The following is a 26182-nucleotide window of genomic DNA, read 5'->3' as shown; positions in this document are numbered from 1 at the left end:
GAGAGAGAGGGATAGAGAGAGGGAGAGTGATAGAGAGAGAGAGAGAGAGATGTGATAAGGGGGGGGGGCATCATCTGCTTTTTCTATCACATGTCTCTCTGGGTAATAATGATCTGAATAAAACATTCTGGCCCTGGCTCAGGCGGAGTGATCCCGGCCTGTCCCGAGGCTCTGGCCCTGGCTCAGGCGGGGGGGGGCAAAAAACCTGCCTTAATTATCTCCAATCATCTCGGAGGCGTGACTCGTGTTTTTCCCCTGTGTCCCCGAAACAAATGAAGAACAGCCATGAATCAAACGTGGTCATGAATCAAAAAAGCCACTGAGACCCGAGTGGCGAGCGCCGGGGATGAACCCGCTGTTGCGGAGGACAGAGCTTGAGATTTCAGGGAGAGAGGGAGGAAGCTTTTTTTTGGAGAGAGCGAAGCGAATGAGATTCACGGTCCTTCACCCCCGGGGGGGGGGGGGATTTTGTGACGAGTAGCCGATGGAATACAGACACATAGACGGAGGGATAGACTTAAAAATACCCTGGCTAGAGGCACTCCCGTTCGTTTACATACCACATGCTTGGGAAGGATGTCTAGGTGTGACGATAACGACCGTTTTGCATGTATGGAAAGAGGGAAGGAGAGAGGGTGACATGTCTGATGATTTCGACGTACAGTCCCCCAGTGAGTCTCTCTCACATGTACGCGCGCGCACGCGAGCACACACACACACACACACACACAGACACACACACGGGGTGACAGACACTTCCGTGTCTTTCGACGTGTCTCCAAGACAGGGAGAGAGACAGAGACAGAGAGGGAGGGAGACAGAGAGGGAGAGAGAGACAGAGAGGGAGGGAGACAGAGAGGGATAGAGAGACAGAGAGGGAGGGAGACAGAGAGGGAGAGAGACAGAGAGACAGAGAGACAGAGAGGGAGAGAGACAGAGAGGGAGGGAGACAGAGAGGGAGGGATAGAGAGACAGAGAGGGAGGGAGACAGAGAGGGAGGGAGATAGAGAGGGATAGAGAGACAGAGAGGGAGGGAGACAGAGAGGGATAGAGAGACAGAGAGGGATAGAGAGACAGAGAGGGAGGGAGACAGAGAGGGAGAGAGACAGAGAGGGAGAGAGGGAGAGAGGGAGGGAGACAGAGAGGGAGGGATAGAGAGACAGAGAGGGAGGGAGACAGAGAGGGAGGGAGATAGAGAGGGATAGAGAGACAGAGAGGGAGGGAGATAGAGAGGGATAGAGAGACAGAGAGGGAGAGAGACAGAGAGGGAGAGAGACAGAGAGGGAGAGAGACAGAGAGGGAGGGAGACAGAGAGGGAGGGATAGAGAGACAGAGAGGGAGGGAGACTGAGAGGGAGGGAGATAGAGAGGGATAGAGAGACAGAGAGGGAGGGAGATAGAGAGGGATAGAGAGACAGAGAGGGAGAGAGACAGAGAGGGAGAGAGACAGAGAGGGAGAGAGACAGAGAGGGAGGGAGACAGAGAGGGAGGGAGATAGAGAGGGATAGAGAGACAGAGAGGGAGGGAGACAGAGAGGGATAGAGAGACAGAGAGGGAGGGAGACAGAGAGGGATAGAGAGACAGAGAGAGACAGGGAGAGACAGAGAGGGAGAGAGACAGAGAGGGATAGAGAGACAGTGAGGGAGGGAGACAGAGAGGGAGGGAGACAGAGAGGGAGGGAGACAGGGAGAGACAGAGAGGGATAGAGAGACAGAGAGGGATAGAGACAGAGAGGGAGGGAGACAGAGGGATAGAGAGACAGAGAGGGAGGGAGACAGAGAGGGATAGAGAGACAGAGAGGGAGGGAGACAGAGAGGGAGGGAGACAGAGAGGGATAGAGAGACAGAGAGGGAGGGAGACAGAGAGGGAGGGAGACAGAGAGGGAGGGAGACCGAGAGGGAGAGAGAGACAGAGAGGGAGGGAGACAGAGAGGGAGGGAGACAGAGAGGGATAGAGAGACAGAGAAGGAGGGAGACAGAGAGGGAGGGAGACAGAGAGGGAGGGAGACAGAGAGGGATAGAGACAGAGAGGGATAGAGACAGAGAGGGAGGGAGACAGAGAGGGATAGAGACAGAGAGGGAGGGAGACAGAGAGGGAGGGAGACAGAGAGGGAGGGAGACAGAGAGGGAGGGAGACAGAGAGGGAAGGAGACAGAGAGGGATAGAGAGACAGAGAGGGATAGAGAGACAGAGAGGGAGGGAGAGGGAGGGAGGGAGAGGGGGGGAGAGACAGAGAGGGAGGGAGAGACAGAGAGGGAGACAGAGAGGGAGGGAGAGACAGAGAGGGAGGGAGACAGATAGAGAGACAGTTTTCAGCCTCCCTCTCTCGGCCTAGGACTGACCCGTCCAGCACCTGGACACACTCTGCGTCACCTGATTCCAATCAACAGAACTGCGGTTTGGGAGCGCGGCCATGCTCCCTTTCACTTGACACATCAATGCAGAAACACCACGCTCCAAACACACAACTACTGAGAAACAGATGTGGCTGCAAAACAATAAAAGGGCTGTAAAAAAAGAAAAGAAAAAGAACCTCCCTAAGAACCTCCAGAGGAATCGTGTTTATAAGGATCCAAAGTCACTTGTTTGCTGTAACAAAAGCCAAATGTCTGTTTGGGAAAATGTGGAGTTAATACAGTCGCTCTGTTTACCCTCCCTCCGGATACGGCTTGCCTGGTTCAGAGAGGCTCACACTCGCTCATACACAACGGAGCGGAGGGAGGGAGGGAGGGAGGGAGAGAGGGAGGGAGGGAGGGAGGGCGGGAGAGAGGGAGGGAGGGAGGGAGGGAGGGAGAGAGGGAGAGAGGGAGAGAGGGAGGGAGGGAGGGAGCACAAGAGCGAGAGAGAGATAGAGGGAGCATGCAAGAACAAGAGAGAGCGAGAGAGAAAAAAGCCCAGAGCAGGGCACATGGCCCGCAGGCTCCAGATGTTCTCTCCACTCATCCCACCCTGGCCTTGATCAGACACCAGCCCTGGGGCAGAGAGAGAGGGAGAGAGGGAGGGAGGGGAGGGAGGGAGAGGGAGAGAGGGAGGGAGGGAGGAGGGAGGGAGAGAGAGGGTGGGGAGGGAGGGAGAGAGGGAGGGAGAGAGGGAGGGAGGGAGGGAGGGAGAGGAGGGGGGGAGGGAGAGAGAGGGAGAGAGGGTGGGGAGGGAGGGAGAGAGGGTGGGGAGGGAGGGCAGGAGGGAGGGAGAGAGAGGGAGGGAGGGAGAGGGAGAGAGAGAGAGGGTGGGGAGGGAGGGCAGGAGGGAGGGAGGGAGAGAGAGGGAGGGAGAGAGAGAGGGTGGGGAGGGAGGGAGAGAGAGGGAGAGAGAGAGAACGAGACAGCAAAAGAGAACGAGAGAGAGAGAGAGAGAGAGAGAGAGAGAGAGAGATGCCCGAGGGGAACACGGTAGAGGAGCTGGGGGGGCCAGAGGGGGGGCCAGAGGTGTGGGGGGGGGGGGGGTGCTCTCCTCACGTCTTCGTCCTGACAGAGGGGTGCTTAACATGCAGCGGAGGCGTCTGCTCCGCGGGGCCTCTCCACTCCACCACACCGTCGGAGATCAAGTGGTAATGAGAGTGTTGCGATGCGCGGTGCGCGGAGCCGCAGCCGCCGCAGCAGGGGAGAGCGCCACCGCAACACGCTCCCGTGTTAAAACGTGTGACACGACGCGCTGTGTGAGGTAAATGAGAAGAGAAGAAAAAGGGGGGCCATAATCTCTCGCAATTTGTTTACAATTATATCCCTGTGTGTGTGCGCACTCCGTATGAAAAAGCATCAGGGGGGCGCTTAGGTGGCGTAGCGGACGTCGACCATGTAACCGCAGGGTTCCCGGTTCGATTCTGGCCGTGGACATATCCTGCATGTCATCCCTTCTCTCTCCCTCACCCATCCTTCTTGTCGAATCTCTACTGTCTCTATCACAATAAAAAGAAAAATATGAGTGGGACTGCCCCACTCAAAAAAAATAAAAAAGCATCAGAAGGGACTTTTTATTAACTGTGACTTTCAAATGAGAAAGAAAAGAAAAAAGAAGAAAAAAACCACAGTGTACCGTTTGTACAGTGAATGATTGGCTCGATCGGCGCTACTACGGTGCAGAGGTCCGGGTTCTGTAGTTGCTCCCAGCTGGGTGGGTCTGTGTGCTGCCCTGCTGGATCAGCAGGTCCGGCATCCAAGTCTGTCTGGAAACGTTCAACAAACGTCTCTTTTCCCCCCAAAAAAACACGCTGTAATGTTTTCCGTCGTTCAGCGACCCCCAGGTGAACATGGCACTGCCACGGACGTCTCTGTTTCAGGAGGACGAGGAGGAAACGCCAAATCGTGTGCGGCGGAACCGATTCGGAACATTCTCTTTCTAGTTTCCCGAAAGAAAGAAAAAACACAAAAAAAAACACAAACCCCAAAAGCAGACGGCCCTCGCTTTGGGTTCCAAAGCAGAGAGCATAAAGGGCTTCTTTCTTCTTCTGTCAACAGCCTTTTAACTGTGTTGCCATCCTTCAACCCGGTTCTACTGATTACCATCCAGAGCTTTTCCAGGTCAGGTGACGTGATTCTCGCCCCCCCCCCCCCTCTGTGCCTTTAAATCCCAACAACTACGCTGCCAAAACACAGCTGACCGTATGGACCAAATCTGCAGCGAAGGTTTGGAAACGTCTGAGATTTTTTTTGGGGGGGGATGTGAGTGGCTGAGCAGGCTGGCAGAGGTGTGTGTGTGTGTGTGTGTGTGTGTGTGGAGGGGGGGGGCACTGAGGCTCAGCCTGTGTTTGTTCACAAGCTGGTGAGAAAGGCGGTGCACACGCTACGCTTCTCTATGTGGCTATAGGGTCTACCCCAGGTTCACACGCTGCGCTATGTGGCCATAGGGTCCTACCTCAGGTTCACATGCTGCACTGCTCTCTGTGGCTATAGTGTCTACCCCAGGTTCACATGCTACGCTCCTCTATGTGGCTATAGGGTCTACCCCAGGTTCACATGCTACGCTCCTCTATGTTGCTATAGGGTCTACCCCAGGTTCACATGCTACGCTCCTCTATGTGGCTATAGGGTCTACCCCAGGTTCACATGCTACGCTCCTCTATGTGGTTATAGGGTCTACCCCAGGTTCACACACTGCGCTATGTGGCTATAGGGTCTACCCCAGGTTCACACGCTGCGCTATGTGGCCATAGGGTCTACCCCAGGTTCACATGCTGCGCTGTCCTGCTCTCTGTGGCTATAGGGTCTACCCCAGGTTCACATGCTGCACTGCTCTCTGTGGCTATAGGGTCTACCCCAGGTTCACATGCTGTGCTGCTCTCTGTGGCTATAGGGTCTACCCCAGGTTCACATGCTGCGCTGTCCTGCTCTCTGTGGCTATAGGGACTACCCCAGGTTCACATGCTGCGCTGCTCTATGTGGCTATAGGATCCAGCCCAGGCCTGGTCCTCAAGTGCCCACACCCCCCACCAGTCAGGCCCCTTTCCCTGACTCTCCACACAACGTATCACCCACTGACAGCTGTCAGACGCGACCGCAGAGCGCAATCATACAGCCTACTGCCACATAGTCATGGAGGTCAGAGGTCGTCCCGTGTACTAGCATGTCGTAACAAGAGGAAATATGCCACCTCTCTCAAAAGACAAAGAGAAAAAGAAAACTGGTCACCGACCACAACCAGTTTTCTGATGAAATGTTTTCCGACACACACATTGGCACACATCCACACCCACACCCACACCCACACCAACGCACACAGCTTGACAAAGCCAGTCTTATCACTTGTCTGTCAACGGCCATTCAACAGTATTTGTACAGTATTTGGTGTCTGAGAACTTTGGCCAGTAAACAGGCTAAACGCCGCTGACAGACTGACTGAGCCAAGAAATGGCACACACAAACAGCAGATCTGAGGATTCCACTGCACACAACGAACACCCCAACCCCTGTCAGAGAGGAGGAGTGCTGCACCGCGGTATCTACCAGCCGACTCGTGACGCACAGCAAAAGAGCAGGTCCTTGGCAAAGGGAGAACAACGGAGGGATGGAGCTCTGATCTGTTTTAAGATATCAGGACGCTATCAGATCGGACAGTGTCTTGTGGGCGAGTGGGAGAGGAGAGCCTCTCTCAGCACCTGATTAGTATGGATCAGGAACACGGAGCACTCAAAGAGGGAGGAGACAACAAACCACAACGTCTGCTTATCTGGCAGGGTAGACCTCGAGAGCAACACTCAGGAAGCCGGAGTCAGAGACATCAGCCATGAGAATGACCTTTGTGATTATTTTCAAATGTTATGTCGTCGTGTCCAAACGTGTCATCTCTTACGATATTTGCTGTGGTGTGTCTTTGGTGGGGTTGTTTGTTTGCTCCGGGCGAGAATCACCTTCTATGAGATCTATACTAGTTAATGCTAATTATGCTAATTTCCTTTCCTTGCTCCCAGTGCCTTTTTACGCACGTCTGGCGCTCCGCACGTTCCAAGATTTAGTAATCCCGTTTTGAAAAAGTGTCCCGATACCTCGCCAAATAGGCGTTCCAGACTTAAGAAAGTCCTACCCTCTGTCTCGGGAATCCCACCGCCCTGCCTCAGAATCACACCACTCATCTATGAGTTCAATTCCAGATAGATTTGTTCAGGGGTGCTTAGTGGCGTAGCACACTAATGCACATACCGCATAATCGCCAGGTCCCTGGTTCACAATTCCGGCCATCGTCATATCCTGCACGTTATCCCTCCTCTCTCTCACCCATCCTTCCTGTCAAGACTCTACTGTCTCGATCCCAATAAAGCAGAAATGTCTATGTCCTATCCTGGCTTTATTTTGATGGCAGTCCTTCCAGATAGTAAGATACAGACACTCTGGGCTTTCCCTAAAGGAGGTAAGAGTGGAGATGTGTCCTGCTGTGAGTTCACGTAAACACTTCGACACCGTCAACTATTTATTAGTCATGACAGAGTAACTGTGTTTGATCCAAGCCAACGAGGACCTTGTTAAAAAACTCAAGCAAAAGTGAAAGCGTTGCCGTATGCTCCTCAGTGAATTCAGCGTTTTAGCTGGTGTGTTTTTTGGATGCTTTTGCAATCCAGCTCCACACTCTTCAATCCAATCAAACACTGGGGAGATCCCTGAAAACCGGAGGAGTCGTCACCATCATCAGGCTTTGAATAACAACTAAATAACCTTTTCTTTGCCACAGCCCACCTGCTTTGGAGTGGAATCGTATATATATATATAGAAAATAATGTGCCTGGAGAATTGAGGGGAATGTTCTATAAACATGTTTGTGTCCTGTCCATCATTATACCCAATGATCTAAACCGCAGACACAGAAAGATGTATAAAGATGCAAAAATAATGATTCGTCCCTTCCCTTGTGCTATCAATCAATCATTCATGACCGCTGTCCAAGGTTCTCATATTGTGTTGCGGAATCAGTGGTGGAAACATTGCCAAGGTAAGCCTTCAACGGTCTGTCAGAATTGTCACGGAGCATTGACGCGTTTGCCGTGATCAAACATGTTCCAAATTGACTTCCGACGGCTGCGCCTCTTCGCCTGCAACACAGCGGCTGCATTATTCATGATAGCGCAACCTCTGTCTCCCGTGTTATTGCCGAGATGAGGGCTCAAAAGTAAGAATATAATTGTACTGACAAACTGTCCTGTATCTGAGTAGATGCAGTAATATGCAAAACAACTTTGAAGGTCTGTCTTTCTGTTGTTCTTGGACCAGTTCCCTCCGTCAGTGCAGACGTTGTTTCTCATCAGTAAGCAATAACAACATTTTGAAATGATATACATTTTGTAGGCTATTTAATAAAATAGCAACTGCCACTAACAAAGTGAAACGTCTACCGCAGACAAGGGTTGCAGTGCTGTTTGCTGATACAACTCTGCTACATATTTGTTTTCCAATTATTTTGAAGTGTCACTTCAACAAAACACCATGACCTGAGCAATGTTACCTTACCTGATTAGCCTTACCGTTGAATCAACCGCCGTCCATAAAATACCGATAGCAAAAGATGCGATTTCTAGCTAGAATAGACCCCTATGTGAGAGAGGATAGACCCCTATGTGAGAGAGGATAGACCCCTATGTGAGAGAGGATAGACCCCTATGGGAGAGAGGATAGACCCCTATGTGAGAGAGAATAGACCCCTATGTGAGAGAGGATAGACCCCTATGTGAGAGAGGATAGACCCCTATGTGAGAGAGGATAGACCCCTATGTGAGAGAGGATAGACCCCTATGTGAGAGAGGATAGACCCCTATGTGAGAGAGAATAGACCCCTATGTGAGAGAGGATAGACCCCTATGTGAGAGAGGATAGACCCCTATGTGAGAGAGGATAGACCCCTATGTGAGAGAGGATAGACCTCTATGTGAGAGAGGATAGACCCCTATGTGAGAGAGAATAGACCCCTATGTGAGAGAGGATAGACCCCTATGTGAGAGAGAATAGACCTCTATGTGAGAGAGGATAGACCCCTATGTGAGAGAGAATAGACCCCTATGTGAGAGAGAATAGACCCCTATGTGAGAGAGGATAGACCCCTATGTGAGAGAGGATAGACCCCTATGTGAGAGAGGATAGACCCCTATGTGAGAGAGGATAGACCCCTATGTGAGAGAGAATAGACCCCTATGGGAGAGAGAATCGACCCCTATGCGAGAGGCCATTCCTAGGGGCAGCAGCAGCCGGAAAAAAGATGAAACCGTAAAGCGGTATGATAATCCATCCCTCCGCCTGGGGTGTGATGCATTAGGGTTCTCGTACATGGACAAACAGTTGGTGCGCTCCTCATTTCAGGCCTCATCATTCACGGGGGTGCGGGGGGGGGGAGGGGCGGTTCACGGACGCGTGATGCGATCGATGACAGAGACAAAAGAGACGGGGATCATCCTGAGCGGAAAATGGGCCGTTCTGTTCACACGCTGAGGTCGACGTCTTCGCCACGGCCCCGGCTAACAAATCACACAGGGCCGCGGCGGGGGCCCTGCCAAGAGCAACATCAACACCTTTCAACGGCGGCCAGGGGGGGAAAGGAGAGCGCCAGCCAGATCTCACAGGAGCCCTGCACCTGGCCTTTCATCCATTACACCCCGCCCCCCCCCCCCCCCCCCCCCCCTCTCGCCCTCGGCTCAATGAGCGTGATTACATTTCAGTTAAAGGATACGACTCTGAGGAAAACACCTTCCGTGAAGGTTGATTGGACGCACTGACATGAAACAGACAGACGGACGTCCACACCGAGGTTGTTGTGTGACTCCCATCTCCCTCCCTCCCTCCGTCCCTCCCTCCGTCCCTCCGTCCCTCCCTCCCTCCCTCCCTCCCGCTGAGCGGTGTCTAGATTGAGCCGTCCGGTGTTGAAAGAGCCCCAGTGTCTCTGCCACAGCTGAACCCTGGCAGGCTGATGTGTAGGCATGGCCAGATGAATCAGCGGGTTCGAAACCGGGCAAAACCAAGCAATGACCTTTCCCTTAGAACAGGGGCCTAGAACTCACACGAATAGCCTAGAACTCACACGAATAGCCTATAACTCACACGAATAGCCTAGAACTCACACGAATAGCCTAGAACTCACATGAATAGCCTAGAACTCACATGAATAGCCTAGAACTCACGTGAATAGCCAAGAACTCACATGAATAGCCTAGAACTCACATGAATAGCCTAGAACTCACACGAATAGCCTAGAACTCACATGAATAGCCTAGAACTCACATGAATAGCCTAGAACTCACGTGAATAGCCTAGAACTCACGTGAATAGCCAAGAACTCACATGAATAGCCTAGAACTCACATGAATAGCCTAGAACTCACATGAATAGCCTAGAACTCACGTGAATAGCCAAGAACTCACATGAATAGCCTAGAACTCACATGAATAGCCTAGAACTCACACGAATAGCCTAGAACTCACACGAATAGCCTAGAACAAGGAGATCCTGGCTATTGAAAGCCACCAGATAAAACCTCTGAGAGTCATTCCATAGAGGGTTGTTCAAGTGCAGTTATCTCTTAGGTTCGAAGATGTGAGGAAAGTTCAAGTGCAGCAGAGATTTGGTATAGAGCTTTTGGAAGATAATACACAGTTAAGTGGGAGGCTACTGTGCAGTATGATTATGTAAGATGGTGGGTGGGTATGCTCTGATACCAAATGGAAAAGATCAGGATTGTAGGTTTGATAAGAGCTCACATTTATAAATAAAAAAATACTGTCTATAAGATTTTTTCAAAGCAAAACAGAATCTACTAGACCGCAAAGGGTATTCATTCTTTGTTGCATTTCTTCTGCAGCTTATTGGAAATTATACTTCATAATAAAAACGAACAGCATTTGTTTGCTGAACATATTGTATTATGAATTGTGTGGGTTTATCTGCAGGGTAATGTTATTCATCACAGGGGAAGCTTTCTGCAAAACACCTAAACCCCTGAGCCGTGTGGTGCATCCAAACAAGAACTAACATTTGGAGATATTTAATTTCAAAAGGTCTTATTTTCCTTACAAAACAACCTTTGTGCACAGGTAGCTATCGGCCAGCTAAAGCTTTTAAGGGTCATTGCAGGACAATAACTCGAGCATTTTCATTTGAGTTTTAAGACCGGACTTTCTTCTGCGGGTTCCAATCTGGCAACAAACATAACAACCAAATCCAACCTGTGCCAGAGCCAAAAGGGATCATATTCCTAACAAGAGTCTATATACAGGATTCCTACAAGTTTCAACAAGTCACATTTAAGACCTTTTTAGACCTTTTTTTAGACCTATTTGAATAGAATTTAGACCTATTCGTGACACCATATGATAGCTTTTTGTCATCCTCGAGGTGATGCAATTAGGGATTTCACTGCCATACAGACAAAAGAGGAAGCGAATCGGCATTTTTTGGTTCCAGCTTGATTCATTTCTGCACCATTTTTAGACCAAATAACTGAAATGTAAGACCTTTTTAGGCCTTGTAAATTGTATTGCTGAATTTTAGACTTTAAGGCTTTTTAAGACCAGCGCGGGAACCCTGTATATAGTCTACTGATCATGAAGAACAAGCATTGTCAAAGACCTATACCACTCTGCCTCAAAACCCCACCACTCCGGTGGTCGCTTACCTGTGAGTTCAATCCAAGATGGATTTGTCAGATCAAGATGTTCAGATGTCCTATCAGAATCTGAAACAGATTGCGACGTAGTTTTCCACATACAAGGAATTTGCTTTGGTCTGATGGTGCATAACAATAAACAAGTCAACTCCAGCCCTTGGCAGAGGCCAAAGGGACAATATTTCTAACAAGAGTCTATTTAGCCTAATCTTCTGATCATGAAGAATGCACTGGTAACGGCCTACATCACAAACCCAAACAAAGCTGTGCTGCTTATGGTAGGAACCAGCAGAACACTGAACAGTTGTCATGGGACTGGGTGTCGTCCTCTTCCGGCGATGTGAACGGTGACTCATGCAACTCATGATAGCCAGATGCAAGCCATGAGCTGTGGGCTGAGAGGTCTGCTGAGAGGTGATGGACATTGTTATGACTACTTCTACTACGACTTCTACTACAACTTCTGTTTTAGTTTTTTGAAGGTTATGTTTTGGAACGGGGGTAGTCCCACTGTCGTATTTGTTTACGTTTTCATTGAGACAGAGACAGTAGAGAAAGACAGGAAGTAAGGAGGAGAGGGAAATGTCAGGTTCGAACCCACACCGACACAGGCATATGTGAGGACTGCAGGCCATGGTACTGGACCACTGGGACCACTGCAGGCCATGGTACTGGACCACTGGGACCACTGCAGACCGCGACTTCCAGCTCTTTTTTTTTTTTTACTATTATTCGGATGGACAGGCTTCAGGCTTCACTTGATGGCCAAACAGTGCCCTGTCTGTCTGTCTGTCTGTCTGGACACAGTGCAGGGGGGGACAGCAACGCAGGGATTACGCCACGCTGCAGTCCTGCGCCATCATGATAACAGCCTCTCAGATGGTCGCTCCCCTTCACCATCCCAGATCCTATCTGTGTAATTACCTTCCAGCCGGCGCCCAGCAGAGAGCAGCACTCGAGCCGGCAGGGCCGCCACATGGGAGAGGTGCTCCAGTGACCACTCCAGACCGCTGGGGGGGAGGGCCGTGTAGCCCGATGCCATATGAGAGGTGTCTGGCTACTAGTCAAGAGGCGAGGAGATTAGCTGTACTGTTCTTACTCCAACATGGAAATCCCAAGCCAAGTGAACCAGTGTGGTCTTCCATGTAACCAGTCCACAACCTGACAGCCTCGAAAGCCAAAAAAAAGCGTGTGTGTTTTTTGTTTCTAGTGCACCGCAAACACAAGATAGGTGCCTTCTGTCATTATTACTGCGTTGTTACTGCAGTACATGAGGTACAAAATGTCCTGACCATGCACAGCCAGCAGGAACTGTCACTTACACTGAGGTATCCTCTACAAAGTCAATGCTAAGCTCATACTTAAAGACAAGACGAACACAGCAAAGAGGCAGAGTGTTATAATTTAACAATCCAATGGGTTCTGTAGTGATATAGTCCACGCTCTCTCTCTCTCTCCACCGCGCCGGCTCTGTAACTCAATCAGCCTAATCCAATTCCAACCATATTGCATCTGCACACAAAGTCCCCATTGAAAACACTAAATACTTTAAACTACTGAAACTCCCGGGCACCAAGAAAACAAACACTTCATTTTCTCACCAGCCAACGCTTCATCTTAAAACTGACAGGAGAATCGATTAGACCTAATAGAAGGTGCAGTGCTGTGTGCAGTGCTTATTTGAGTTATGTTCAAGGCCGAGAAGAAGAGAGCCTTGCGCAAACCGGAGGTCAGTGAAAACAGGGGTGTTTACTGTGCGTGTCGGGGTAGGAGAAGCCAACTACCCACTGCAGGAGGAGGAGAGACACGTGGCGAAGATGAAGTTGCCCTGAAGTGTTGTGTAATTGTGTAATTACGCGCCCCAATAAGACGGTTTTAACACACTACATAAAAGTCAATTTCGATGTAATTACAAAGCCTAAAGCCTTACTAATGCGCCATTTCTTATTGAACTTATACAACAACACAAACCGCCCGATTCAATACACTGTACCATGCAACCAATTTCATAATTAACCATTTAATAACATGTGAATAATAAGAAATAATGTTTCTTAAGAGTAATTTCTGACACAGATACAGGAGTACTTTATTACTGGGATTCCAATGCAGGCTCTGAGCACCCCCGGCAACAAGAATTGAAATCTTAACTGTCCCTCCTAAATATCTCCTCATCCCCACTACCCCTCTGTAACAGTTTCTCTACTGTAAGTAAACATATGTATACATTGTATACATAAATGTGAACAGTGCTATAGACAGCGCTTATTCAGCTGTTCTCTCACAAGAAGGGGGCAAGAAGAGAGAGGCAGAGAGAGAGAGATAGGCAGAGAGACAGAGAGACAGAGAGGCAGAGAGAGAGAGAGAGAGACAGAGAGGCAGAGAGAGAGAGAGAGAGACAGAGAGAGAGAGACAGAGAGACAGAGAGAGACAGAGCGAGACAGAGAGAGACAGAGACAGAGACTGAGACAGAGACTGAGACAGAGAGACAGAGACAGAGAGACAGAGAGACAGAGAGAGACAGAGAGACAGAGAGAGACAGAGAGCTGGATGAGAGACAACCAGGGGAGAGAGAGAGGGGGGGGGAAACTCACCTGCTACGTTGACCTTCTCTGCGTTGGTGGCGCTGGGTGTGATGGTTGCCGTGCCGTTGGTCAGGTTGCCCCCACTCCCCGTGCCGTTGTAGATGTTCTCCATCTTGGACTCCAGCTTGCCCAGACGCAGCATGATGTTATCCAGGAGCACCGCCAGGGTCTTCTTCAGATCTGGGAAAAACCACAGAGAAACATCAGATGTGGCATCAGACAGGGCGGGGCGGCTGTGGCCCAGGAGGTAGAGCCGGCGTCTAATGATCACAAGGTCGCGGGGTTCAATCCCCGGCTGGCCACGTGTTGAGGTGTCCTTAGACAACACACTGAACCCCACCAAATTGCTCCCAATGAGCGGGGCCGGCGCCTTGCCTGGTAACTTGCCGCCATTGGCGTGTGAATGTGTGTGTGAATGGGTGAACGAGAGGCCGTTGTAAAGCGCTTTGGAATAAGGCGCTATATAAGTGCAGTCCTTTTACTATTTACTAGTTGTTGCGAACAGTAACCCCGCAATTCAAGTTGCTCCGACCTGAGACTCGAAACTTGCGACCACTCGCGGTCACCAAACACACGTGACCGTCTCCTCCAAAATACCCCATGTAAACCAGCTACGCTGTGGGAAAGCAGGCAATTCGACAGCGCATGTGTGGGGGTATCTGAACTAGAGGAGCGAGTTTCACCACGTCGTCTTGGTTACAATAACACACAGCACAGAACGAACAGAGATAGATCCAGTGGTAACTTCAATTTTGGGGCCTCGGGGCGCTTAGGTGGCGTAGCGGGTTAAGCGTTGACCATGTAACCGCAGGGTCCCCGGTTCGATTCCGGCCGGGGACATATCCTGCATGTCATCCCTCCTCTCTCTCTCACCCATCCTTCCTGTCTAAATCTCTACTGTATCTGTCAATAAAATAAAAAATATGAGTGGGACTGCCCCACTCAGAAAAAAAACGCTACCTTGTAGGACTAGGTGGTTTGGTTTCAGCAGGTTGAATAGTTAAATTTCATTTCATTGAAGTCATTATATGGAGGCATTATTTACTGCTAAATAACATCTCTTCCATTAAATAATTGGGTTAGTAGTAGATCTCATGAACAACAGGAATGCCTTTATGTTCCCACAGCCCATTTCTCATGCCCTTCAAGGGTGATTCCCACTTACAGAAATAGAGGAAATTGTTGCAACAAGCAGTTTTACTGTCGTCTGTCTCCAGAGTGAAATAATTCCAGACCGCAGACATGGCTATTATTGTTGACACTGCACTTGTGTGTGTCGCCTCAGCTGTGGAGCAGTCGCATGTGTTTTTACGCCATGCTATCGGATCAGTAAATAGTATTCCCTCTCACATTCCAGATCCAGCATTTTTAGCCAATATCGGCCCGCTAACGATACTCAGTATATCTCTCTATTGTTCTTATTTCTTGCTATTTAAAAAAATAATAATTTGCTTAGCTACAGTACCAGTCAAACGTTTGGACACACTTTCCTATTCAATTGAATGGGGAAGTGTGTCCAAACGTTTGACTGGTACTGTATATTGTTGTTTTTTATGTCCTATGCACCAACCTCACCATGTCAATTTCCTCATCGAGTCAATTTCCTTAGCCAAACCAACAGAATTCTGATTCTGATTCTCTAGTTATGTGCATGACAATGTACAGTATTCAAAACTAGGGGTTTAAATCATCATCATAGTCAGCATCACCAAAATGTTATTTATGATATCTGGTTGGAGCAGATGAATGGGGGGGAAAAAAGGCTGACTTGCTGCCTTTGATTGAGGGACACGCAGAGAAAAAAATGCCAGTGTGCAAGTCGCCTCCTCATCTATGCCTGGAAAAATGCTTTCTATTTATACCCCTCATAACTCATCTAATCAATACATGGAAGCGGGTGTGAGTAGCCCATCATGTCTCGTATCCGGAGAGACAACTTTCTCGTCTTTCTTTGAAATGTAAAACGGAGGAGAGGATTATGTCATTTCATCCCCGCAGTCGGTGCTCGAATTTCAACCCCGCGGGGTTAGGGACTCACTTAAATGCGAATCCGAGCTGTGGTGTCTTTGATAATGACCTTGGCCGCTTAATTTGGCATTTCCACGGTCGTCTCCCCCGCTCCAGACCCTAGCCAATAGCAGGTGGCACAGGAAGGACACTGTGGTAACAGAGCGAGCTGACATTCACAACGCCCATTATCTCTGCTCCACTACATATCTGGGTTGTTTTTTGTGTATGGAGTTCCTTAATGGCATTTATATGACACTGTACTCTAGAGAACTGTAAAAGCTGGTTGTGTAACTTGAACAACAACAACTTGATTAGCTTCGTCTAAATACAGCTGCAGAGCATTTTGCAGGGAATTTTTTGGGGGGATTGTATGATTGTAACATGATTACAAGGTTTCACCACTGATGCAATCATGCTATTGCGTGGTTAAGACTTTACAGTTAGGTTACAGAAGGGTAGGGTCGTGTTCAAGAGTCATGTAAAGCTAGTAACCATTACCTAGTAACCTAGTAACCATTATCTAGTAACCATTACCTAGTAACCTAGTAATCATTACCTAGTAACCAAATTCCATTATGTAGCCTACCATTACACAGGTATTAACTATTAACCCTATTTATCACATCAAGAAAGCAGTTTCACAACAAGGAACAACATAGCAGTACTGTTGACTCATGACTCATAAACACTTGAATGCATGTTGAGATCAAGTAGTAATGTTTGACATAAAAGTGCGTGCCATATTGTATGCTTGGCAGGGAACTGGTATTTGTATGCCAGGGAAGGGATTCTTCACAGCATGGAGTATTGTTCAACAAGACACTATAAAACAGCTTCTTACAGCTTCGTAATAGTGCTTCTTTGGTGTTCCATCTGAACGATTCCTGTGATCAGACACAAATAATCACCCTTTATCTTCCCTATCTATACGGGCATTGGCAACTCAACAAGATTCACTCTCCCTTCCATGGAAATAAAACCTTTTTTTTTTTACATTTACTTTATACATGTGTCATTTTGCTGACGCTTTTATCCAATGCAACTTACACTGCAGGAAGTGCATAAATCTTTCAGTTTCTGATCCGAACGGGAACCGAACCCACAACCTTAGCGCCGTCCTCTACCAACTGAGCCTCAGAGGACCATTTACTTTGCACAACAAAACCCCTTTACAATGTTTCCAATTGTGTCTGCTGTCCAATTTATCAAAGTTTAGGCTACTTTGATAAATGAAGCTTTTGAAATGTTATTTCAGGAACTGTTTTAGAAGAACAAAAGGCTCTTGAGACCTGTCGTATATCTCAAATAAACACCTATGGGCATTTAGGTATTGACGCGAAGCATTTGGTGTGAAAAAACATTTGTTGTCAAATCACCTCAAATGAACTCTCTGACTTGGTTGGAAGTTACTTTGAGGTGACATAAGGCCAATGCACACGGCGTGCGATTTTGTCGCACGACAACATTCGATTCTCAATTCACACCAATGAATGAATGAATGTGAATGGAGAATCTGAATGTGAATGTTGTCGTGCGACAATATCGCATCGCACGGCGTGTGCATTGTCTCATTGAGATGCATTCAAAACAATGGAATCGAATTCGGCGGTGCAACAAAATTGCACGCCGTGTGCATTGGCCTTGAGTGTTTTTTGTTAGTGGTGGCTGAAGCTAGTAGTGGCTTTTTAAACAACTCTGAACCATTGATGGTTTCTCCTAAGGCCCACAGACTACTTTCAAGGTAAGGGACCATGTGATTATAAAGTGTAACACAGTGAACTAGGCCCCATCCCTTTAAGACGACAACCAAGGAAAGGGACCATGGGATTATACGGTGTAACACAGTGAACTAGGCCCCATCCCTTTCAGACGACAGATATCACACCCACGCAGTCCGTCAGTTCAGCAGCAGTGGTATTTATGACCTTATTGCGTTTGACATGTCACTCCTTATGATGTCAGAGGGCGCAGTGGAAAGGCAAACAGGCGGAGCTGGCCGGAGCGATTCGCGTGAGAGGAGGCTGCCGGCCACAGACTCTCCAGGGCAGGATAAGCAGATGCCCAAAAGAAGGAAAAGTTGTAAATAGCAACTGACCATGATCAAGGTAGGTTCAATGACCGAGACCACAACAAAACAGAAATGTCTACCACAGACGTCTACAAGGGTTGCACAGTGCTATTTGCTATTCCAATGCTGCTACATTTGTTTTACCAATTATTTTCAGTGTTGCTTCAACAAAAGGCCATAACGTGAGCAATAATACAATGTTACATCACCTAATTAGCCCTACTGCTGAATCAAACCATAAAACACTGATAGCAAAACATTTCTAGCGCGAGGAAATGAGAATAGACCTCTTTTTTAATCCAGAAACGAGAGGCCGTTCCTAGGGCTCCCCAGGGCAGACTAAGCAGATGCCCAGAGCGGGGGCATCAGACGAGGAAGAAATCAACTGGAAGGTTCTGGAGCGGCTGGCTTGCGAAGGCACCCGGCTGAACGTAATTTCAGACAATAGAATGTGCCCTGAGAAAACATCTCGCTCAGCAATCTGCCCAGCCCAGCCTCCACCGCCGACACAACAGAGGAACAGAGGAATTAGCATGAGAGAAAAAGGGAGCACTCGACTGCACTCTGCCCAGCCAAGACTCACCCCACCCCACCCCTCCCAGCCACCCACTCCATATTTCTGAACCCCTCCCTTACAGTATGTAATCACCCCCCCCCCTCCTCCCTCCCTGTGTCTGAGTTGGTAGAGCATGGCTCTAACAATGCTTAGGTTGTGGGTTCGATTGTAAGTCGCTTTGGATAAAAGTGTCAGTTAAATGACATATATACTGTAGGCTCTGACAACGCTTAGGTTGTGAGTTCGATTCCCGCTGGGACCACCGATACGGACAAATGTATGCACTCACTGCAATGTAAGTCGCTTTGGATAAAAGAGTCAGCTAAATGGCGTATATACCCTCCTCCCTCCATCTCTCCATCTCTCCTAGAGCTGGACGCCTGCTCTGAGCTCTCTGGCATTACGCCTCTCAGCTGACGAGTGCTTTCCTGGTCACAGCCAACTGGGGCTCTGAACAAACAACCGTTCTATTTGCCCGTTAGCAAATTAAGGCCCAGAGTTAGATGAATGTTTGTGTTAAAAGATGTACCATTATGTCGTCTTCAGACGGGCAGGAAACATCTCCAGTGATTAGAGCAGTTGTAGGACAGTTAATCCAATATTTAATAAAGGACAGTAACAACTTCAGTGTTCTGCTACTTGTGTCTCCGGCAGCTGAGCGAGTCCTTGCTCTGTGCCCAGCACCATGGGTTTCAGTAAGGATTGGACCGTCAAGTACTTTTACTTATGTTTGTCTGTGTTGTTTTGTCTGTGTTGTCTGTCGCTTGTCAGTGTTGTCTCTAAAATGTGTGTCAACATGGATGACTCGTTTACTGCAAAACAAACCTACCTACGGGTCCTCATGAAGTAAACCTGAACCTGAACGGTGTGAACTAAGAACTGAGTCTTCCACCAGCTCTTCTAGCGTGTTACTACCCCTTTCAATCTATCACCCAGTCGGAAGCACAAAACTATTTACATTCTTTTATGTCATACCAACCTGTAGGCTACATTAACTGGTTTGACAGTTCTTGTGACACCTTAACTTTGTCATTCAACATCACTGGGTGGGGTGCCCAAAGTTTAGCCGGATCAGCCTGTTTCCCCAACGGTCTAAAACTGTACACACAATACATTCAAATGTCATTGCTGGAGACTGAATGTGGGCAGCTTGCTTTTATGGGGTTTAGTATGAAAACATGGGTTTAATAAATCCACCTAACAGAGAGTCCAATGGTGAATGAACAGTTGCTAAAAAAAGAAAAAACAGACAGATATCGAGCACCCGCAGTGAAGACACGGCACATCTGACACGGCACATCTGACAGGCCTATGCAGTGCTTTATAGAGGTCAGCCTCTGTTTCTGGAACGAAGCCCAGTCGTCTGTCCTGTCCCACATCACGTCTTCTACCGTAGCCGCCACATACGGTAGGTACATGAACCTGGAGGCAAATCATGAGCTCATCACCGCGACGACGACCCTCTCGCCTGGTCAGCCAAGCGTCGTCTTTCAAGGGACGGACGGAGCGGCCCGGCCAGCCGATCAAACAAGGTCCCCTGTTCAAATAATTGCAAGACGGGCCAATCGCCTGACGGAGGCAGACAAATCAGACACGCAGCCAAAGCAAACAAGGGGCTAACGGAGCTCAATTAATTGTTCGATACATTCTGTCTGTTGAGAAAGGCGAGAGAGTATAAGTGTCAGATCTTTAATAAGCTGTAATTATAATTCTCCTCAGTTCTGGGGCTACGGATGAAAACTAGCCTTCTTGGCTAATTTTGGTGCATTCTTTGATGTAGCCTACACCGTCCCTGCCAAATAAACAATAATATAATATATTAGCCAAAGTAGGCCAAGATCATCGATCAAACACACACGATCGTCCTTCACAACTTGTTTATCAGAGCGCGGTAATGTAAGCACGCTGATGTGCATCACCCCCCCCCCCCCCGAAACGTTAAGAAAATATATTGTCTTTGTAGTGGTCCCGGAGGAAATGCAATTATCATCAAGGAGAAAAAAATGCTGTGAATTTTCTTTCTATTTTTCTTTCTGTGGTAACTGCAAATCCATCAGGATTTCTCATTTGCTCCTGGTCGGACTGACAGATGGGCACAAACACTAATCCATAGTTGTGATGCGGCTGTGTGCCGTGCCCGCTCAGGGACGAAGTGATTTGATGTCGTTATGACATAGGTCGTCGGTAAGCGATGAACCTGGGTGCCATTATAAAACCCTTCTGTCTCCCTCCTGTTTGTGTACGATGAGTAATCGAACGGCGTGTCGTCAAGGTTGACATCACTCGTAAAGTTTTCGGTTTGTCGCCAACCATTGCACAGGACGACAGATTATGTAACGTGACGAACGGGCGAGCCCTGGGAAAAAATTATGCACTCACTCAATGACATGTCTAACAACACTTAATATACAGTGTCATACTCAACAAAGACGCAGGGTTAGAAAGTGATTCAACAGACCTGTCCCCTGTCATCAATCCCTTTCTAGGTCCTTTGTCATCATGTTATCTTTCCTTTTCTTCTATGTCCTTTGTCATCAATCTATCTTTCTTTCTTTCTTTCTGTGTCCTTTGTCATCAATCCCTTTCTCTCTCTCTCTCTCTTAATCTCTGCTGTACACCCAACCCCATCGTTCCCCAGGGGGCCTCAGGCCCCCACCACACAGAGCATTGCCTCTGCTGTACACCCAACCCCCACCCCCCCATCATCTCCCAGGGGCCTCAGGTTCCCAGTACACCGAGCAACGCCCCGTATGCAGGAGGTGGTCGAGTCAAACCTGCCAGGCACGGATGACTCGCCCACCCTACAATGGGTTGTCACAATGGCGCTCCGTCACCGCTAGTAACCAGAGGCCGACTCACTGCCCGTGCTCGTCTGGCCATCACAGAGGGGTCAGGGAGGGAAAGATCACTTCCTGTCAGCCCTGGTATCGGTTTACAATGACAGAGAGAAGAAAAAAAAAAGATTCCATGACAAAGTCAGACACAGGAGCTTTAGGACGAGGGGGGGGGGGGGCGGTGGTAGCCTAGAGGCTAGAGAGGCTAGCTAGCAATCGGAAGGTCGCTGGTTCGACCCCCGCCTCAGGAGGGAGCTGCATGTGCCCTTGAGCAACCTGGCACTTAACCACCTAATTCGCTCCAGGGGCCCCGACTACGGCTGACCCTGTGCCTAGAGCAAAAAATACCAAACTTGACTGACAAGTTGATTGCATGACAATAAATCAGAAAGAAAAAACAGCTGGGGGGGAGGAGTGAAATATTTATGAGGTTTTGAGTGTGGCACAGGTCCTCTGGGACTCAGTCGGTAGAGCAGGGCGTTAACACCGCTAAGGTTTGCGGGTTTGTGCCGCCGCTGGGATCATATATACTGAAATATGCATGCACTCGCTGCAGTGTAAGTCGCTTTGCATAAAAGCGTCAGCTAAATGGCGTATAGGTGCAATTGACAGAAGAGAAGGATTCAGTTATGCAGAGTGTAGGCTCGCTTCCTGGTAATTGACCTTCCGCAGCGCGCTGTCAGAGAAAAGGGGAAACGCGTTTTCAGCCAAAGCAGTCAGTCAGTCGACTCGTGATTTATGTCTTCCCACCAAAGCGAGGAGGAGAATCAAAGGAGGGAGAACGGGAGTAAAAAAAAGGGAATGTCAAGTGTTCATTTCGCATATTTTTGTGGGCTAACATGAAGGGTTAAGCTTGATAATCGCCACAGCGCCGTTGGGCTTCATGACAATAACGTCCTCTGGTCGATAAGGAGGACAGACAATATTTACCACAGAAGGCTCGTCTAAAAAACAGGCTAACAGGATGGCATTTCATTACATTTCGTAGCCATAAAACAATGCTCAGAGCGCCATATGGACTCGCCTGACTTGCTTACGCGATCCAATATTTAATTCATGTGCACTCAAGATTCGATAGGTCATTTACTGAAAGCTAAAAGGAAGTAATAATTCCCCTTAAAAGCATTAATGTCATATCGAGACGAACTGTACATCTGGAGAAGAGGCACAAAAAGCATGAGGCAATTCCTCTTGACTTTTATTTCATCCCCCCCCAAAACATATATTAAAGCTCCAAATTCAATTTGTGTGTGTGTGTGTGGGGGCGTACTCTCTGCTCTTCTGCTTCAACTCATATCAGGCTTCAGCCAAGTTGTAATGGGAGAATACACTGTAACGGCTAGCAGGCTAGCAGGCTAGCAGGTCACAGACACTTCTCTGGAAAACAGGACACTGTTCCGGAAAGATCTATGGACCGAAACAGATGAGCCTGTGATCTTAAGATTTCAATCTAGTCTGTTGTGTTTATAATACACTTTATTTGGTCAAGTCTTAGCCTATATATCCTATGTTATAAAATGTTACTGTTGTTTTATCTTGACCGAGTACTAGTTTTTATTTGATTAAAGATGTTTTATTGTTGTAAGTCGCTTTGGACGAAGGCGTCTGCTCTAAATGGAAAATGTAAATGTAAAAAGCCTTGTCCAATGTAATGTTTTATTTGACTATCCCTCCATTCTACTAATATTACAGGTGAGTGGAGGACTCAATCAACACATATTTCACATCACTTAAAAAAAAGTGAACCTGCTCTCAAATATTCATGAGGATAGTTTCCCACACAATTTTGACCATTACATTCATCTTAGCATATCATATTCATCATAGCATATCTTTAGACCAGTCTGGGATAAAGGCTTGGATCTCTACACCTCATTTCAGAGGTCATAAGAGACAGCTGGAGAGCAGCACTGGTATGCTAGGAAGAGATTTGCACACTGCACCAATCAAGGCTTATTTATTTATTTATTTTCTTCTGTACCTAGTGTCCTTGAGTTTGAGGAAGGCGCTTATAAATAAAATATATTATTATTATTATTATTATCAAAGCACAGGCGCCTCACGACTCTGCATAACTGTTTTACAGTTTACCCCGGCGGGGGAGAAGAGCAGCTTAATGCTGCCTATTCGTGACGTTAGAATTCTACGGTTCTATCTCCATTTTTGTCAAAATTGAGTTTTTTACATAATCGGATCCATTAGGTGTTTATTAATGCCTGTGTGGTCTTATTTTCTAAATTTTGACATTTTTGAGTTAGTAATTAATAAAATACAAAGGTTCCATCTCACAAAACATAATGGAATGTAAAAACGTTGACGCTCAATATCTCTGAACTACCCTAAACGGAGATAGAACCTTATAATTCTAAGCTCACGTATTGTTCTCCTGTACTCTTGATGTCTTGTGAAAAGCAGATTGTGGGTTGAATGGTGGGTTGATAGTTGGTTGCAGATGAGATTATGAGACATACGAGACTGAGACTAAAACCTGGCCCAACCCAGATAAATTAAATTTGGAGGCTAAGATTCGAGTAGGACGGATCTTATTAGGCAGTTGGCTTTTCATCTCTCCTTTCATCCAAGACAACAGGGAGCCTTGTTTTGTCTTACAGTAACTTGTTCTCTTTTTTCCTTATGCGTTCGAGCACAATCAATTCCAATCTCAAGTTTCTAATGAAGCCCTTTCATTGACCCAAACGGGTCTATTAAAGGCATGAATAACTTATTGATGATTGTTCACTGGGTGTCATATAGGTGATGGTGGAAAGCAGCTGCCTCAGCAGTTTACCTTCACTTCAGGTTAGCACGCATGGAGCTACTCCCGACCCGGATCAATACTGGTTAATCTCAGAGGCCCTGACAAAGCAAACAAGTGTTTCTTTTCAAGCTAGTTTAAATTTCAAGAATGGTAGTTATATACCGTGTAGGAACCCTAACCCTTCAGGCTATTTTCAAACAAACATCTTGTTCAAACAAACATCTTATTAAAAGTAAAGTTATTTTACTTTTCCCTAGCTCGACGGTCAGTACAGTACAGTAACTAGCCTACTCACCATGTCAGTACAGTAACTAGCCTACTCACCATAGGTCAGTACAGTAACTAGCCTACTCACCATATGTCAGTACAGTACAGTAACTAGCCTACTCACCATAGGTCAGTACAGTAACTAGCCTACTCAACATAAGTCAGTACAGTAACTAGCCTACTCACCATAGGTCAGTAGAGTAACTAGTAGGGATGCTCCGATTTATCGGCCACCGATTTAAATCGGCCGATTTCACTCCAAATGACTCGATCGGTGATCGGCAAAAATGGCCGATCGCAAAAAACGATCTTTTTTTTTTTTTTTTTCTGGGGAAGACAGATAACTGAACAGAAAACATAGGAGGACGTAACAGTATGTAAACCATGAAGGCCACGTTTATGATGTCTTTTATACAGCCATATCGACTGACTTGGGCTTCAGGCCCTAACTGGGTGATAGGCCAGACCTTTACTATGCCATAAAAATGGGTCTGCGTTTGCTTGGTGCCTAATGGATCAAAACTTTTGTCTAAAAAGCAAAAAATATGTAGGCTATCCAGTCAGTAGGCCTACAGTTATGTATTTTTAAAAAAATCGGTATCGGTATCGGTTGATCTTGAGGAAGAAAATCGGTGATCGGTATCGGCCCCAAAAATCCAGATCGGAGCATCCCTAGTAACTAGCCTACTCACCATAGGACAGTACAGTAACTAGCCTACTCACCATAGGACAGTACAGTAACTAGCCTACTCAACATAGGTCAGTACAGTAACTAGCCTACTCAACATAGGTCAGTGCAGTACAGTAACTAGCCTACTCACCATAGGCGGTCATGGTTCCCACATAGGGCCCGTCCATGACGCTCTGGTTCTCCTCCGCCAGGGCCTTGATGTAGCGCTTGCTGAGCTCCAGGATCTGCTGCCGGAGCATGGAGCTGCTCTCGTGCGTGGCCCTCTGCTGGATGGTGAAGTGCAGCAGCATCATACCCCAGATGAAGCCGAAGCTGACCAGGAAGAAGCCCAGCTTCTGCGACGACAGCTTCCACAGGTAAGGGGTGGCCATGATGGCCGCGACGACCGGGAGCCTGGCTGGATGCTGGATGCTGGTTATGCTCGAGTGGAGTGGAGTTTGTGTGTGTGTGTGTGTGTGTGTGTGTGTGTGTGGGGAGGTTAGGTGGGTGTTGGGAGGGACCGAGGCTGAGTAGGAGGAGGGATCAGGAGGGGAGGAGGTGCATGGTGGCCTCTCAGCGCGGCACTGGCCCAACTGATTCTGCTTGGCTCGTCCTCTCACCGGCGTGGTCTCCGGCTCTGGCCCATCCTTATCAGTGACTCACATCTGGGGCCGGGTCCACTGCCAGGCTGCATTCTGCCACAGAACAGGACACAGATAACAGAGAGGTGGGGGGGGGGGGGGGGGGTTAGGCTCAGAAAAAAAACTGCTGCTGGCTTGGGTAATACTTTTAGCCTACATTTACAGTTTTGGGGCATTTAGCACTGTCAGACACCTTTATCCAATGCGACTGTGAGCATTTGAGAAGAACATTCCAAGGGATGTTTCATTAGCTATCTAAACACTTAGCCAACGCAAGATTCCTTAGTCCTTATTCACACTGGTTCTCTCCAAACACAGCACAAACATCTTCCTTAGGGTTTCATTAGACATTTACACTTTAACTATTTAGAGGACGCTTTTATCCAAATTGACTTACCATTATTGATTACAAGGACAGTCTCCCTGGAGTAATTTAGGGCTAAGGGCCTTACTCAAGGGCACACTAGTGGTGGTGTCCCCAGGTGGGATTTGAACTCATGACCTTCACCAGTCCAAGCTAGCTAACACAAGCCAACTCAAGAGTCCAAATCCTTATTCAGACCGTAACTGGTCTTCTCCCAAACACAGCACAATATCTTCCTCAAACATAGTGTTCTTTCTTTCTTGCTGCAATGTTACAAAATCAAAAAAAAATGTGACTAATACTATATTTGAAAAGTTTGGAATTAAATGCCAACCCAGAAGATCCGTGAAGAAGAAAGCTG

At 47.8% G+C, this 26182-nt stretch overlaps 1 protein-coding gene across 1 annotated transcript in view; it reads right to left on the bottom strand.

Moving 5' to 3' along the window:
* mgat5 (alpha-1,6-mannosylglycoprotein 6-beta-N-acetylglucosaminyltransferase) overlaps positions 1-25208 on the bottom strand; it is a gene marked incomplete at both ends in the record, with an annotated part of 83805 nt that extends 58597 nt beyond the window's left edge. The window contains 2 exons of the mRNA XM_080526157.1: positions 13663-13833; positions 24968-25208. Coding sequence (XP_080382283.1) covers positions 13663-13833; positions 24968-25208 — 412 coding nt within the window. The remainder of the gene's footprint in view (positions 1-13662; positions 13834-24967) is intronic.
* Positions 25209-26182: the final 974 nt, after the last annotated feature.

Source organism: Nansenia antarctica, assembly GCF_963989245.1.
Source record: "Nansenia antarctica genome assembly, chromosome: 3".
Taxonomy (NCBI): Eukaryota; Metazoa; Chordata; class Actinopteri; order Argentiniformes; family Microstomatidae; genus Nansenia; species Nansenia antarctica.
The sequence above is the reverse complement of the archived record's forward strand: the minus strand, read 5'-3'. Positions and strand labels throughout refer to the sequence as shown.